General features: G+C 37.9%; 2 protein-coding genes across 9 annotated transcripts in view; one reads left to right on the top strand and one right to left on the bottom strand.

Annotated features, from left to right (window-relative positions):
• LOC123498838 (serine/threonine-protein phosphatase 2B catalytic subunit 3-like) overlaps window positions 1-2,503 on the bottom strand; it is a 221,321-nt gene extending 218,818 nt beyond the window's left edge. For all 7 annotated transcript variants that reach the window (XR_006672808.1, XM_045246305.1, XM_045246301.1 and 4 more), the window contains exon 1: window positions 2,313-2,503. Coding sequence is in view for 6 of the 7 variants with exons in the window: in XM_045246305.1 (XP_045102240.1) it covers window positions 2,313-2,370 (58 nt within the window). In the remaining variant the exon portion in view is untranslated. The remainder of the gene's footprint in view (window positions 1-2,312) is intronic.
• Window positions 2,504-3,688: 1,185 nt separating this feature from the next.
• Window positions 3,689-17,193, top strand: part of LOC123498837 — a 56,563-nt gene continuing 43,058 nt past the window's right edge. The window contains exons 1-4 of one of the 2 annotated variants that reach the window (XM_045246299.1): window positions 3,689-3,920; window positions 11,171-11,317; window positions 11,661-11,882; window positions 14,268-14,430. In XM_045246299.1, coding sequence (XP_045102234.1) covers window positions 11,286-11,317; window positions 11,661-11,882; window positions 14,268-14,430 — 417 coding nt within the window. In that variant the 5' untranslated portion in view covers window positions 3,689-3,920; window positions 11,171-11,285. The remainder of the gene's footprint in view (window positions 3,921-11,170; window positions 11,318-11,660; window positions 11,883-14,267; window positions 14,431-17,193) is intronic. The other variant, XM_045246298.1, reaches the window with a different exon arrangement.

Raw genomic sequence — 17,193 nt, 5'->3', positions numbered from 1 at the left:
TAATCTTGTTAACCATTCACTCATAAAAAAAACTTCCCCACAATCTACTCCCTTAATAAATCCACATAAACAGTTCCCATAGTAATAAAACAATAAAAACACTTCCTCTCCCACGTCAGCCTTTCGTTTCTTCCCCCCCATGTTAAAATTACCACTTCACTCTCCCTCCTTCCATGGTAATCCCCGTAAACACACACTTGCGCTCTCCCCTCCCATGGTAATTGAAGGCCACTGGCTGTAATCTTCCTCCCACGCACGGCTGAGTAGTTTGTTTAGGTGGAAGTGTTGTTATTATTAATTTGGTGGTGGTGGTGGTGGTGATGGTGGTCATGGTGGTAGTGGTGGTGGTAGTAGTAGTAGTAGTAGTAGTAGTAGTAGTAGTAGTAGTTTCTCTCTCTCTCTCTCTCTCTCTCTCTCTCTCTCTCTCTCACACACACACACACACACACACACATTTTTGAGTTGCATTATATATAACCATTCACAAGATAAGATAGCGAGAGAGAGAGAGAGAGAGAGAGAGAGAGAGAGAGAGAGAGAGAGAGAGAGAGAGAGAGAGAGAGAACTGGCAACACTGTTAACCCTTCCCTCTAGTCTAGTAGATAAGAAGTATACTCCCCCTCCTTCCTTCCCTTCCTACCTATCTCCCCCACCATCCTCCAACATACCCCACCCTTGAACCACACCTAAAATTACCCCTTCCTCTATAATAATAATAATAATAATAATAATAATAACAATAATAATAGTAATAATAATTGTTACCCTTCTCATCTTAAATTATATAATGACAACAACGGTAATAATAATAAAACTGCTGTCATCTTTTCTTTCTCTTAATAAATAAAACAAATCATATTTTTTTTTCTATTTGAAGCTCGTTGGGTAAATCACATCAGCAATAATGAAAACGCAATTTCAAAATGGCATTTATTTCTTTCTCAAAATAGAAAAAAGTGACATTTTTATCATTTCCTTACCAAAAACGTAATAATTAAGATAAACACTATTACCTACTAGGTTTTTTTTTAAATATTAGACAATAAGAATAATAAGAAAGTAAAATAAAACCGCAACATTCGTAGTAGTAACAGCCGAAAGAAGATAAATATTCAACATTCTTGGTGCAGTTTCTCAAGCTACGAACACGATTAACAAGGCTCATTGCTCCCCACATCGTATTTATCATGTTACACCTCAATGGAGTGAATAATGCGTGTAAATATGATGCTGGAGCTGATACCATGAGGGCCTTTAACACACACACACACACACACACACACACACACACACACACACACACTGAAAGACATTTATAAAAGATATGGTATTATTGCGTATGTGCAGGACGAGTCTTGCTTAATACCGAAAAATAACAATTACATAACACACACACACACACACACACACACACACACACACACACACACACACACACCAAGAAAAAAATAAATTGTATGATAAAGTTTTGTTGCTTGTTAATATTTTCCTCTACGTACAATATCAATAAACAAGGTCTTTCATGTGACAATCTATAACTGTCATATGTTTCATTTTTTTAAGTATAACAATTATACGGAGAAACCTTGGCCTTCGTGTATCAACTTTCTTGACATTCACAGCTTGTCATACTGTAAGAAGCTAAACAAGAAAAAAAAAAAACGTAGGATTTGACGAGCTTGACTAAATTTGATCAAACAAGCAAGCAGGAAGAAGTAAGAACACACACACGCACACACATCATTATTCACCACTCAACGGTTGATGTGTTATGAACGGAATAATGAACACATATGTAAATGTACTTGAAAAAAATTCACCCACTTTGATAACCGTTTCACACACACACACACACTAAAACATCGCTGGCAACTTGATGCAGTCAGCGGCGAGGTGACCAAATGGAAAGAAAAAGTGAAATTTTTATAAGTCCCCAAGAGCTACACCCATTAAGTGGCAGTGCCAGGGGCTTGGGCGTGCGGGCGTGGCGGCGTGGGCGGCGTGGCGGGAGCTGGCCAGGGCGCTGAGGGGGCTGACAGCTGGGCCTAGCAGACGAAATTTCGATAGGAATGCCAAGCAGACGACAACCTCTATTTCCCAGCCTATATGTCTATGTTCCTCCTTCAGCGCCTCGGCAGGGCTCCCCCAAGCCAGCAGCGGCAGCACAGGCCCGCCAGCACGCGCAGCACGGCCCAGCAGGCACCCCGCGGCGGAAATAGGCCATGTCACCAGGGCGGGCTGACGTTTTGCCGCCATTGGGACAAGTCAAGTTGGTGGTAGTCTATCTCTACAAAGGCTTCATTTGTACTCACTTTTGATGACTCTATCCGTCGTTGACACCTTGCTGGTGTTGTTGGCGTTAGTACTCATGGTTACACTAATATATAATCCTCTTAGTCACCCACATACAGAGATGGCTTGGATTCACGCCGCTCACCACTACACTGACCAGAACCTACACCAAAATGGCGTAAACAGCCTCGTCCCAGGGCCGGGCCTGCGCAGGCGCCCGCCCCGCCAATCAATGCAGGTATCTCGTCACGTGACCCTCTAAGCCCTGCCCATGCGCGACACACAAATGGCTTTATAAATTGTGTGCCTGTGTCCGTGTGTATGTATGTGTCCCTATGTGTGTATATGTGTGTATTTGTGTATGTTACTCTCTCCATATGTGTTTCTCGCTGTATAGCTTCCGTCTGGCAGTGTGTGTTGCCTTGTATTGCCGTTTCACTTATTATTTCATTTCTCATTCATGTTTGTGTTATGTCTTGTACCTGTATTTCACTATTTCAGCCTGTGTTACGTTTGTATTTGTGTATCTGTGCTCTCAATATGTATTTCTCACTGTGTACATTGTATATGGGTGTGTTGCCCTATCTGTCACTTCAGTTTCTAAATAGTGTTTATGCATCGCCATATATAATGTATATATATATATATATATATATATATATATATATATATATATATATATATATATATATATATATATATATATATATATATATATATATATGTGTGTGTGTGTGTGTGTGTGTGTGTGTGTGTGTGTTAGCCTATAGAGTCTTGCAGTATATTGTCTTATGCCTCACAGTTCATATTTCTTGTATCAGGATGTTATAGAATCATATCACACTTCATTCTAAAGCTTTACTAATGATGTATGCACTATATGCTATCTTTTTTTCATATAATGTATGTGTGTGCCATAAGCTTAAGTGTTACCATATGAAATGGGGACAATGCACAAAACTTATTATATAAATGAAACTGTATGTAAAATGTGTTTATTTATCATGCATTACATAATTAATTTATTATTTCTTGTTCTTTAGCACCTCATCAGCTGAATGTCATTTAAGGATGATCATATTTATGTTTTTTACGTAATTTTCTTGCCTTACAGTGAACTATTGACATGCCCAGACCAGATCTTATCCAATACTTATTAGTAATCAACTACCTTTATCACGCCATCTTTACTCTTCAAAAGGCCAAAATTCAAGCGGAATTAATTTATCCCATTATCTAACCCCAAACAACCCATTTCACTACCTAGTTCTACACACCCTTGTAAAAAAAAAAAAGAAAAGTAGACATTATTTCCTTTTGCCAACCACGTCTAAGGAAAGATAAATGATATATGTTAAATCTCCATTCACAATACCAATATATACCTTAAAAATAACAATTAAAAAAGAAAAAGTAAAGAGGACAGTCACCGGCAGCTTTCGTGAAAGAGGCATTTTCGGGATACGGGAGTTCCTTGAAACACCTGTTACCTGCCTGCATTCCTCCTTCATTCCTGCTTAATTAATCACCTGTTGACCTTGCCTGGAATCCACCTGACCCTATGAGACCCAGGCAGCTCATTCCACCCCACCAGAGGTACTGTAAAGGGGTATTTCCCCTCATATAAGGTAATGTAATAGGTCACGTCTGGGTATCTACCTGTGTGGTGGTGGTGGTGAGGTATAGTGTTATCTGTGGTGTTTGTAAAGGTATGTGTGTTTTATTTATGGTAGGTTATTGCATTATGTCAGGTTAGGTTGTTAGATTTAGTTGGGTTTTAGTAGATTAGGTTTACATTTCTGGTGGTAAAGTTGTGGTGTTGGGAAGGTGACATGGCCTTTGCTAATGATAAGGTAGGTTTGCTAGTTTAGGGTAAAGCTTTTCAACCTGTGGTTCGTAAATCACCAGGGTTTCACAAGAAGATTTTCAGGGTTACTTAGATGGCTGATCTTTTGCAGTACCATTGCATATTGAGTTAATGCCAGTTACTAAATTAACATTCTGTAAAATTTCCAAGGGTACTTTGCAGTATTGTTGCATATTGAGTTAGTGTCAGTCACTAAATATTAACATTGTTTGATGTAAGATTACTGAGGGTTCAGGTAGATGGTCTTATGACTCGGGATTCTTTACGAGAAAAGGTTGAGAACCTTTAGGGTTTAGGGTACTGGAGTTGGGTTTACTTAGGTTAAGCTTTAGGTAGATAAGAATTAATTGTATAATTTCTTAGCCTATATTTCTAATAATTACCCTGCCATATAGCATGAGAAAAATGTGTTGTTGTTATTGAGTGCTGCGAGGACGCCCTCCTAATGAGGACCTCTGAGCCCTGGTGAAGCACAAAAAAAAAATTGTGGTGTTGGATGTGATTAGATTAAAGATTCACGTTTCTTGTTAGGTAAGTACGTTTAGGGTGTGGATGTGGATTAGATATGCTATTACTTAAATACAAAGTCTTTATTTCCCAGAATACCTCTACGTACAGCACTTAATACAGCAATCTAACATATATATTGTATGTGGCCAGAGTTATTATAGTACCACATAACTTAATAATCAAAAACAATAATGCTTTTACTTGAATTGTCTTCACAGTAAACTTGAAGACCAAAATCTTTTAATTTACTTTCGGGTTGGCTTTTTGTGTGGGCATATTTTTATATTTATTTATTTTTACTTTTGTAGCCCTTGCTGAATCCATCCTATATGATAAAATAAGTGCAAAGTAGGTTTTTAGAGTGCAGAAACCATATGTAAACTAACAAATAGTGAGAGATTTATGTCTTTCCTTAGAGCCCCTATGATGATTTGTGCTAATTGCCCCATGTCAGTTTGGGTTGTGTAACAGTGATGTCCTGCAGTCTTACTGCACAAGACTGTCTTTTTTTCTCTCACCACTATTTTGTCCATCTCTCTAATGCAAAAGTTAACCAGTACTCTCAACCTTTCACCCCTTTCTCTGGTAAACTCTTGAACTCCATGCCTGCTAATGTATTTTCTTCCTCTTATGATCTGAACTCATTTAAGAGGAAGATTTGTTTTGGCTAACTCTGTTAAACTTGCTCAGGGACTGTCAACTAAGTGGGTCTTTATGTGTAGTTGTATTTGTTGCCCTTGGGCAGATTTCTCCTCTTACACAAGAATAAATAAATAAGTAAATAAATAAATGTTCTGACCATTTAATGCTAACCTGAGAAACTTTATTGCCTTGTGAGATCCCTTCCAATATGAGGACCAGGTGTGAAAGAGGATTTTTAGGATGGAGAGGAGGGGGGGATGACCTAATGTCAAGAGCTAGGGGTTTGCATATTCGTCTGGAACTCCCAATAAAAGGTATGCAACTACTCTGCATTAGCTTGGGTATTGCAGCAGTCACACACACAGGAGAGACTAAAGGCTATGGATCTACCAACCCTGGAACAAAGAAGGGAGAGAGGAGACCTGATACAAGTTTTTTAATTGATCAACGGAATGGACCAAGTGGATAATGAGAAACTGATCCTGAGAGAAGAATATGACATTCTAAGCACAAGATCGCATAGTAAAAAGCTGAGAAAAGGAAGATGTCTGAGAGATGTTAAAAAATATAGTTTCCAAAGATGTATTGAGACGTGGAACAGTTTAAATGAAGAAGTAGTGTCTGCAACGAGTGTGCATACTTTTAAAGTAAGATTGGATAAGTGTAGATATGGAGATGGGGCCACACGAGCATAAAGCCCAGGCCCTGTAAAACTACAACTAGGTAAATACAACTAGGTAAATACACACCCGGTAGCTCAGTGGTTAGAGCGCTGGCTTCACAAGCCAGAGGACTGGGGTTCGATTCCCCGGCCAGGTGGAGATATTTGGGTGTGTCTCCTTTCACGTGTAGCCCCTGTTCACCTAGCAGTGAGTAGGTACGGGATGTAAATCGAGGAGTTGTGACCTTGTTGTCCCGGTGTGTGGTGTGTACCTGGTCTCAGGCCTATCCGAAGATCGGAAATAATGAGCTCCGAGCTCGTTCCGTAGGGTAATGTCTGGCTGTCTCATCAGAGACTGCAGCAGATCAAACAGTGAAACACACACATGACAGTTCCTACGTGATAAATATTTACTTCTTTCTAGCTATCATCCACATCCATAAATTGATATCAAATTTTTTAAAGCTCCACAATGACTTGGCACTAGCAACATGCAAAATGGCACACACAATCTAGTATCTCCAGTAATTCTGGAATATTAAAACCACCAATATCAGAAGGTACAGTATACACAAGATGAACCCTGAGTTGACTACCTATGGCATTGTGTTGGGAATTCTAATAATATATACATGCTGGTGGAAATTACACAACATGCACACTAGATTCTGTGAGATCTTACAAGGGTGTTATAGGGTTAATTTTGCCAAGAGAGGTATTCATGGATGTATGCTGATGGACAGTTTGCAGCAGCTTGGAGTAAATAAAGTCGGTGTTTTGTGATACTGAAATGTCATACAAATTGGTTTGGAACTGTAGTTATCCCAGTAAACCATTTGGTTAAGATAAAGTCTCTCTCTCTCTCTCTCTCTCTCTCTCTCTCTCTCTCTCTCTCTCTCTCTCTCTCTCTCTCATTTGGCCACATTGTCTACTCCAGATGCTAAATTTTTGCTGTGTTCATCGTGTACACTCCGAAAAATTCATCAGGCTCTGAGATAGAAAAGAACATCATAAAATAAAGAAAGCCAAGGGGAAACTCAAAAATAGGAAAGAAAAGTGTAATGTTTTTGTAAAGGAATTAGGAAGAAAAGGTGGGTGGCAAATAGAACTTCATCCATCTAGTGAGATTTCAAGGATTGTAAAGCACCATCTGAAATAATGAGGAGGCACAGATGTGAAGCTCATCATAGCCTGCATATTTGGCCTTTACTCTCTACTACAGGAAGATTTACACAGTCATGCATTAACTCCATTTTGTGATTCAGGCACTTAGGCACACTGCATGGTGTTCAGGGATCTAATGATTCAATCCTGGGCATTGTTGTATTAAATACATGTGTTATGATGTAAAGTGTGCCTCACTACTTGTGTTTATTCACATTTTTTTTTCTCTTAGATTTAGACAGTATGTAGTTTATTTAGATAATATGTGTATGTCAGGCTTTCTTTAATTCCTATCTGATTATGTTTCTTAAGTATTATAAGATGAATCTTGGTATTGATACAGTACACTACCATTCACATATTTTAACTCAGGTTATGGAATTTTTCCTACACTCCTCAATGCATCCTAACATTATATTGCAGTGATCATACTCATCTCAATATATTTCCAAATCATCCTTGTATGAAGCACTTGGCTGCTGCTCTAGCTTGGCTATCCTCATTGGGAGAAATTCATATGAACAGATTCAGATTAATAAGAACATAAAAACATAAGAAAATGAGGGAAACTGCAAGACGCCATCATGGCTACACGTGGCAGTCTCTGTGTGAGCAAAACTACCTAATTCCATCTATCATCATCCATAAATTTGTGCAATATACTTTTAAAGCTCCCTATTGACTCAGCACTAACAGTATGATTAGAATCCATTTCATTCAGCACTAACAGTATGATGAGAATCCATTTCATTCATCAACCACTCTGTTAGAGAACTAGTTCCTTCCCATTTCTTTCCTAAACTTAAATTTCTCAAGCTTGAATCCATTATTTCTAGTTCTATCCTGGCTACGGATCCTAAGAACTTTATTCATGTCGCCTTTGTTATAACCCATGTACTGCTTAAGTACTTCTATCACGTCCCCTCTTAAAATGGATATCTAAGGAATGCAAATTTAGTATCTTCAATCTTGCTTCATAGGGAATATCTCTCATCCCCTGTATCCTTTAGACGTTCTCCTTTCTGAATCTAATATATCTATATCTTTCTTATAATTTGGGGACCAGAACTGTACTGCATAATCTAGATGCAGTCTGACCAGTGCCAAATATAATTTTGATATTACTTCGGGACTTCTGCTTTTAACACTCCCAAAAATTTTTCATAGTACCTTACTTGCCTTATGTCTAGCCTCTATGCATCGTTTTCTTAGAGCATGATTGTAGCTAACTATAACTCCTAATCTTTTTGTATTCTGAACTTACCAAGGCCTTGTTTTTTATTTTGTACCTGTTGTGTTGATTTCCTCTACTTATGCTCAGTACTTTACATTTGCTAGTGTTAAACTGCACATGCCATCTGTCTGTCCATTCATTCATCCTATCTACATAATGTGCCTGCAAGGCAATGGCATCTGAATCTAACCTAATCAATCTACCTATCTTTGTGTCATTTGCAAATTTATTAATATCACTAATAACTCCACTATCCAAATCATTAATATATATTAAAGATAACAATGACCCTGAAACTGAACCCTGTGGCACTCCACTAATTATTTGGCTTCACTCGGAGTTAGAGTCACTCATTACAACTTTCTGCTGCCTATTGCTTAACTTGTTCCAGCTTAATATTTTTCCCGTTATCCCATGCGCTGTAACCTTTCTCAAGAGCCTCTGATGCGGTACTTTATCAGACTCTTTACTAACATCTAGGTGTACGATATCATAATTATCACCATTATCTGCCACCTCACAGACTTTCCTATAAAAACTCAAGTTTGTATGACATGACTTTCCCTTTGTAAAGCCATGCTGAGAGCGATTAATCAAGTTACCTTTGTCTATGATGTTCCCTAATATTCTTCGCTATTATTGATTCCATTAATTTACCTACAATTAAAGTTGAGCTGAGAGGTCTATAATTAGACTTTAGAGTTTTATCTTCTTTCTTAAATATGGGTACAACATTGACTTGTCGCCACATTATCAGTACCTCGCTTGACTCTAGTGACATTCTTAAGCTCGATGCTAACAGCTCACTGATGAACCTCCTTATACTCCTTAAATACTCTTGGGTGTATTTCATCAGGTCCTGGTGACTTGAATTTTTTTTAGTCTATCTATCTCATGTTCTATCATCTCCATAGTTATGAGAATCTGTCAACTTCTCACTCTCTTCTGCTCTGAAAATTTTCTTACTTTCTAAAATTTTCTGCCTGTTTTTCCTGGGTAGAGATGGTTAGAAAATTCTCATTCATGATTTTAGTAATCTCCCCAGAACTAACTAGCTCTCCATTACCTGATTTTAAATATTTTATATACAGTACCTGAAAATTCCCTTGCGATCAGTCTTTGCCTGGATGTCAATCTTTAACTTATAATTGCTTTCAGCCTTACTTGTTAACCTGATTCATTATGTTGTGGCCTTAAAACCTCATCTCTTGCCTTTAGGGAGGTGGTGGCATAGTGGATAAGGTGGTGAGTGCAGGGTCGGGCAGATATCCACACGTAGGTTCGAATCCCACCACGTATTGCCTTGATACTTTGCCATTTGTTGAGTGGTTTAAAGTTGCCTACATGTCACCATGATACCCAGGTTTTAGGTGGTTACAGCAAAAATGCGCTTGGGTGGAGATATCGGCCCTAATATGGGTACCACTGTAAATAAAATTGCCTGCATCACTAACGGGAGGAAACTTAATAGCGCTTCCAATATTCTTTAAGTTACCCACAGGCACTATAGGCCAGGACATAAAAAAAAAAAATCTATATATATTTCTCTTCCATCTTATGTAGTGCTTAAATCTATCTATCATCCATTTCAGGTCATTCTTGAGTAATCTTATTGTTCTACATGGGATGTTAGCTTCTTGGCCTGTATGTAATCTATCAACAAAATATTTATACACCTTGTGAACATTTACCTCCCCTGATTCCCTCACTTTGGCCCTTTCAATCTCCTCCAACTTCACATTGCCCATCTCAGCATGACCTGACCCTGACTGCACCTCACTTAGCATTCTCACCCCTCTGTCTATCATTTCTCCCCTCTGCCCATTTTTCACACCTCTCCCTGTACCTCCATTCTAGGCCTTAGCTGACTTCCCTTTCTGCTTCTTACCAGTCAGCTCCCTGCAGATAACTTTTTAATCCCTCAATATCTGCCCTCCCAAAGTCAGGTACTTTTCTAGTGTTTTTTACTTCATGCCATTTCATTTTATACCTAATTTCACGATGGTCGCTGTTACCTAGCTGGCTGTCAACATCTACACGTGCACCTGCTTCCTCCCTATTTGTCAGAATTAGGTTCAGAATATTATTCCCCGTGTGGGTTCTAAAATTACCTGTTTGAAAAATTATCCTGAATGACCTTAAGAAATTCCTCTGCTTCTCTGTTGCCCACCATCATGTTCCAATCAATATTCCTATAATTGAAATTGCCCACCACACACATCTGATTATACCTGACAGTTCTATTTATTTCCTCCCATATTGAGTTGATTTTACTAGTAGCATTCAGTGGCCTGTACTGTAAACACATTACTACTGATTGTGATCCTTCCTTTATATCCACCCATTAGGACTCTGTTTAGCTATCTGTCTTAATCCTACTATTAATGTAGCATTGCAATGTGTCCCTAATGTACAGTGCTATGCCTCCTTTCTTGTTTTCCATATCCTTATAGAATAGTGTAAAACCATCAGTTTTAACCTCTGGATTGAATACTTTCCCTGACATGTCTAACCAGATTTTCAACACATGCTGTTCTTCTAAGCAAATCTATCTTGTTCAAAATACTTCAACAGTTTGTGCAATAAACACTGAAGCTATTCCTTACTTTCACTGAGCTAGTTACTTTTCTAGATTTAACTATTCTGTTTTCCTTATAGTTCTTACAAACCTTTATTGATAATAGGCCACACAGTGCTGCTTTTTCATCTGTGCCATTCATGACTTGGAATCATGCATTGCCACAGTAAAGTGTGACTAGACCTGGTCATTATTTGAATTAAGTATTTATTTTTCTTTTCAGGAGGTGATCATCAGGTGGTGCAGGTGACAGGCTGGTGGTCACCAGGCCTGCATCACAGCTTGCTTCATGCCTCCTGATGTGAAAGAATAGCCCCTTGGGAATATAATAAAAGCCATGGCTCGATTTTCTGTTTGCTGCAAACGAAGGTAAATTATTGAGATTCAATATATGATCAAAATTGTTTTGACATTCTTGTAAAAAACATGCAAGGTATGATCATGCAAGAAAATTTTGATAGCTTGAAAGACATACATTTTGTGAATTTTCATTACTTGATTTTGGATGTTTTTCTTTTAATTGTGCATGGGCATTAAACTGTAGAATATTATGTTGCACTATGTATATCATAACTATATACTACTTTCTTTGGGAAAGAGCTTAGATAGTTATCAGATATGCAAAAATTCTTAGGACAGAGAAAATCAACACGAAAACATAAAAACATAAGAAAATAAAGGGAGCCGCAGAACATAGCCTTCAATATTCCAGAGTGACCAAGAAGCAGCTGCTGCTGACCTTCGTGATGGGAGTGGTGCTGTACAACGAGTGGCTCACCTATGCCGCCACCACCCTCACCTGGCCGCACCTCACCGCTCCTTCAGAGGATAGCGTGCGCCTCCTCCTGGTGGCCGACCCTCAGATATTGAGCTTGGTTTCAGACTCTGAGCCCATATTCCCTCTCAGTTTGATAACTATTTGGGATGCTGACAGGTATGTACTTTGTCATTATTTTGTGGAAGCTCACTCATAACAAAATGTTTTGGTGACAAATTGGCAAAGTATGTGCTCTATTAACCCACCTTTTGAAGTAGCCAGTCGAAGTAACAAGCACCCAGGCCTCTGTTGTGGAAGTGTTTACTGAATTTGTCAAGAAAACATGCATAGACCCAGATGCTTATACATATGCATGTATATATTCATTAACCTTTTTTTAAATTTAGACTTAGTAAAAAAAGAAGTGCAGTTACCAATGAAATCCTAAGCTCTTGAATGGAGTCAGAGTGGCCTTTCATGATAACAGACAGGAAACTTGTAGGTAAATGTGAGAGAATACTTTACAGGTTATTTCAGGATCTCTTGAGGTGAAACAACAGAAGATATTCCTTCCCCCCATCTCTGGTTGGTCACTTGGAGAGGTTGGGTGAGAATGTTATATAAATAATGCACAGAATTACAGCTTATAGATGTGTAGGTGCACCAGGGCAATTCTCTGCTAGATAAGAGGATGGTGCTGGATGACTGGGGGTGAGAGAAGGGAGTTAGGAGAGTGGGAAGATGTGTTATGGCTCAAGTGTTTGGAAGTGAATCACTGAGGGGACTGAAATGAGTAAGGGTGAAATGAAAATATTTGCCCCACTATTGCCCTTAAGGAACCTCCCAAACACATATCACAGTTATTGTACAGGAATCAACTGTTTTTGTTTTTCAATTTTTTATTGTGGCATTTGCATGATTCAGCTTTTTTTTCATGTTTTTTGGGGGGTTAGTTATGTTTCTCATCATTGAAGCTGCAGAAGAAGAAAGATGAACTCATATTGCTAGCATTTGTTGCCTTTGAAGCATCATGGACACTGATAAATTGATATGGCAGTGCAACTGATTGGTTATGTGAGGCTATCGCTGCAAACTGTAAAGAAGACATGGTGGCTTACTTGTCTGATATATTACCAGATAATGACTAAGAATGAGTAGTTTATGGAAACCCTGTAGCATCCTACCATAGGCAATATACTTGGGTAACAAAAAAAAAAAGAATAGAATAAAAGAGAGATCCTCAGAGATGCCAGTCCCTTAAAAAAATGTCAAAAAGGATCATCTAAAATTGGAGGATAAGTATCTTGAAAGCACCTCTTGACAAATGAAGGATTGCAATGGTTGGGGATTGATTAGCCAGATGCCTTGCTGCAATACTTTTGTCTGGGAGTGGTAGTCTTTTGGTGAAGGGTCTGTTATGTATTGTGAAAAAAGACTGCCCAGACTGTCTTTACTCAAAAACCTGTGCCCTTTCAAGTGTCAACTTGGTGCAATAATCTGTATATACTAAATGTGAAAATTAGGAGCAAATTTTTTTTACATTGCTGTGATTCTAGTGGATTAACTTTAGTTGTGAATAAGCTGTAAGAATGCATAATATTCATGTACAGTAATTAAAACACTGAAGCAGCATTACCTCATCATTGCAAGCACCACAGTTGTGTTGTTCTCCAGGTGACATGAGTGACTGTGTTGTTTGAACATGCCAACTTAACAGGATTTCTTTGTAATGCTAGACATTGTAGTGATTTCCTTTCTCATCCTAGACTTTGTGTTTGCTGTCATGTAGCAGTAGTTTTCTTCTTTTATTGATAAATGTAGAGAGAATATAAAATTGTGGAAAACTTTTCCTTAGATTATAATCTCAGTTCACAGGATAGTGTAGAAAGAAAACTGAAGGGAACCTTCTATTATGGGCTAACAAAGCCAACAAATTATAATTTCGATCCCAGATTTTCTAGTCAGGACACACTGGAGCCCTTATGATAATGTCTGCTTAGACTCTCTACAGTCTACACCCAAAGTTGGAACTGTGATTTAATATCTCTGTTACCAAAGGAACAAGTGGAGCAGATGCTATATGAACTTCACCATTTCCTTAATTTGTTGACTAGTATTAATGTATTTCTCTTCTTAAGTAGTACATAGTGTGTGGTGCTTTGTTAATACCTGTTAGTATCTGGTAGTAAGTCAGCTTACTGTACCTTCAATATCCTTATGCCAGACTGACTTCATTAGAACAGCAGACATATCTTAATTTTTGGATTTTGCTTTCCAAAATGTAAGAAAATTATGCATATTGTTTGCACTTAGCTTAGGCTTATCTGACTGAAACGTGTTGGAAGGAACCTTTGATGAGACTGAGTTTTCAAATTGCTTTTCAAAATACTTGAATGAGTGTGCTTAATGTTTTGCTTAGCTGCATGTGATGATGAATGTTACCTGATAAGTTAGTCAGCTTTGTGCAGTTTGTCAGTTTGTTGTGTACCGTAATGCTGTTCTTTAGTGCTGTAATCCTGTTTCTTGTTTTGGTACTAAACTCTTGAAACTTTTCATTTTCAGGTATGTTAGCCGTGGTTTTCAAATGGCACTGTGGAAGACAAAACCTGATATTGTTGTGTTTTTAGGTGACCTCTTAAATGATGGAAGCATATTTAATGACACAGATTTTTACTCAACACTTCAGCACTTTAAAAATCTTATGACTGTGCCAGACTATGTTCAGGTAATGGTCTTTAAAGTCGGATGTAACATTGTTCATATTTTCATGCCTCATGTTGGTAAATATCTATTGTACATGGCCATTATTTCCTATCATCACCATCATCATCATTATTATTTTGAAAGGCTCACTACTTATTTGTATTTACTAACCATGTTTTGATGGGTACTCACTAAGGTACACAGTCTTTAACAGGCCTCTGCACTGATCTGAATCACTGAGGCCTTTCTGGACCACCTCATTCTAAGTTTTCTTGAGTTTACCCCATTCATCATAAGACATTTAGAGTGTGACCATTGAATTCTGGGCCAAGATCATGAGTGTGGATAAGGATAGGGAACAGTATCAGGAGGGTGTGCAGAGGGGATAGGAGACCAATGAAAGTGAGAATGAGATCCCAAGTGGCAGTGTAGGAAATTATGACAAGGAAAGGGAAGTTGGCTGATGATACTGAACATAGAGATATTCAAATAAAATTAAATATGAACTTAGAGAAAAGGAAAGAGAAACTGCTAAGAAATTAAGCTAAGCAAAAAATGAGAAAAGGACAGAGATCGAGAAAAAGACTTTCTATTAGAGGGTTCTGGATATGAGATTAAAGAAGTGATATCTACGGAAGAAAGAAGAGGTCGTGGAGGAGGCAAGAAAATAAGAGTGACTTATACTAATATAGATGGGTTGATATCCAGCGTGTTGGAGGTTAAGGATTATTTGAAAGAGAAAAACACGGAAGGAGTACTAATAATGGTTCGTGATAATATATGTGTGGAAAACAGGCAACATGGTTAGGGCAAAGTGGAAGTGATGGGAGTAACAATCAAAACAAAGGAATTGAAAAAAAGAAAAATAGTTATATATGTGCCACCTAAGACAAATACATAGGGAACTGAAGAACATAAAGATATGCAAATAGAGATAGTTAAGTGCTTAGATAATATGTTGAGAAGAGATGGAAGAATACTTTTGTAGGAACCTTTAACTGTAAAAAAATAAACTGGAGAGAGAGATGGAAATAATGGATAATGCTGGACAGTGGAGCGAGGAGGTGTTACAGTTGACTATGGTAAATACAATGGACCAGTGGGTGGAGGAGTCAACAAGGTACAGGGGGGAAGAAGAACCATCGTTCCTTGACCTAGTATTCACAAAGAAACCAGAGCCACCACCAATCATACAATACCTTAGTCCAATGGGAAGAAGTGATCATGTGACATTAGAGCTGGAAATACAGGAGGAGGATGGGATAAGATACAGAGATGACTACAAAAGAGAGAGATTGAATTATGCAAGAGCAGTTTTTGAAAAATTAAGGGACTTTTTTGTTGATATTGAATGGAGAAACATTATGTACAGAAGGACAGTACAAGGGAAATATGAAATATTCATTTAGAAATATAATAAAGGTGAAAAAAAATGTACCTTTTTATAGAGTTAAGAAAAGAATACATGCTTGGTACAATGCTAGATGCACAGAAGCTAAAAAGGCAAAAGATAAAACTTGGAAGAAACTCATAAAATAGAAATGACAATAACAGACAACAGTATAAGGATGCAAGAAATGAATATATTAGAGGAAGGAGAGAGGAAGAAAGAAACTTTGAGAAAGTTGTGGTGTGTAAAAACGAAGATAAACCCAAGCTTTTCTACAAATTTATAAATGGTAAGATGAAGTACAAGGAAGCAATAAAAGAATAATTAAAAGAGGGATGGCATACCAGACAGAAAAAGAAATGTGTGAAATAATGAATGAGACCTTCAAAACTATGTTCACTGTAGAAGAGGATTTTACAGAACCAAATAGGACATTGCATTGCCAAGGATTACAGGAAATCACAGTGCACAAAGAGGATATTGGGAGATTATTAGATAATTGGGATGTCAGAAAAGCAATGGGGCTGGATGGTGTATCAGGCTGGGCACTAAAAGAATGTAAAGAGCAACTGTTGGATCCCATTTGGGAAATAATTACAAGTTCACTAAATGAAGGGAAAGTTCCACTAGAATGGAAGAGAGCCAACGTAATACCAATATTTAAAGGAGGAAAGGCAACTGAGCCATTAAATTACAGACCGGTGTCACTTACAAGTGTTATGGGGAAGTTGTGTAAAATAATTATCAAAGAAAAAATTGGTTAAACATCTGGAAGAAGAACAAGTCATATCAAACAGACAATTTGGGTTCAGGACAGGACAGTCATGTGTGTCGAACTTATTAAGCTTCTACTCGAGAGTAATATAAGGACTGGAAAGCAGAGATGGATGGGTGGACACAGTATACCTGGACATAAAAAAGGCTTTTGATCAAGTCCCTCATGGGAGACTACTTTGGAAAATGGAGAATATGGGAGGACTGCAAATGACTCTGCAAGAATAGACAAGGGATTATTTGAACGACAGGGAGATGAGAACAGTGATCAAAGATACATAATCATCTTGGGGTGAAGTAACAAGTGGAGTGCCACAAGGGTTAGTGTTAGCCCCCATTATGTTTCAGATTTATGTGAACAACATTCATAATGTGATAAATAGTTACATTAAAAGTTATCAAAACCCGAGAGGACTGTTTGCTGTTACAGGAAAATATATAAACAATATCTATGAGTGGAGTAAGAAGTGAAATTGGAGTTCAATGCCAAGAAATATCACATAATGGGACTAAGAAAGCAAAAAAAGACTGGTATGGAACTATCTAATTGGATGGGAACAAATAATGAAGACTAAGAGGAAAATGATCTGGGAGTGATTATACAGGAAAATCTGAATCCCA

Source organism: Portunus trituberculatus, chromosome 48 (assembly GCF_017591435.1).
Source record: "Portunus trituberculatus isolate SZX2019 chromosome 48, ASM1759143v1, whole genome shotgun sequence".
NCBI lineage: Eukaryota > Metazoa > Arthropoda > Malacostraca > Decapoda > Portunidae > Portunus > Portunus trituberculatus.
The sequence above is the reverse complement of the archived record's forward strand: the minus strand, read 5'-3'. Positions and strand labels throughout refer to the sequence as shown.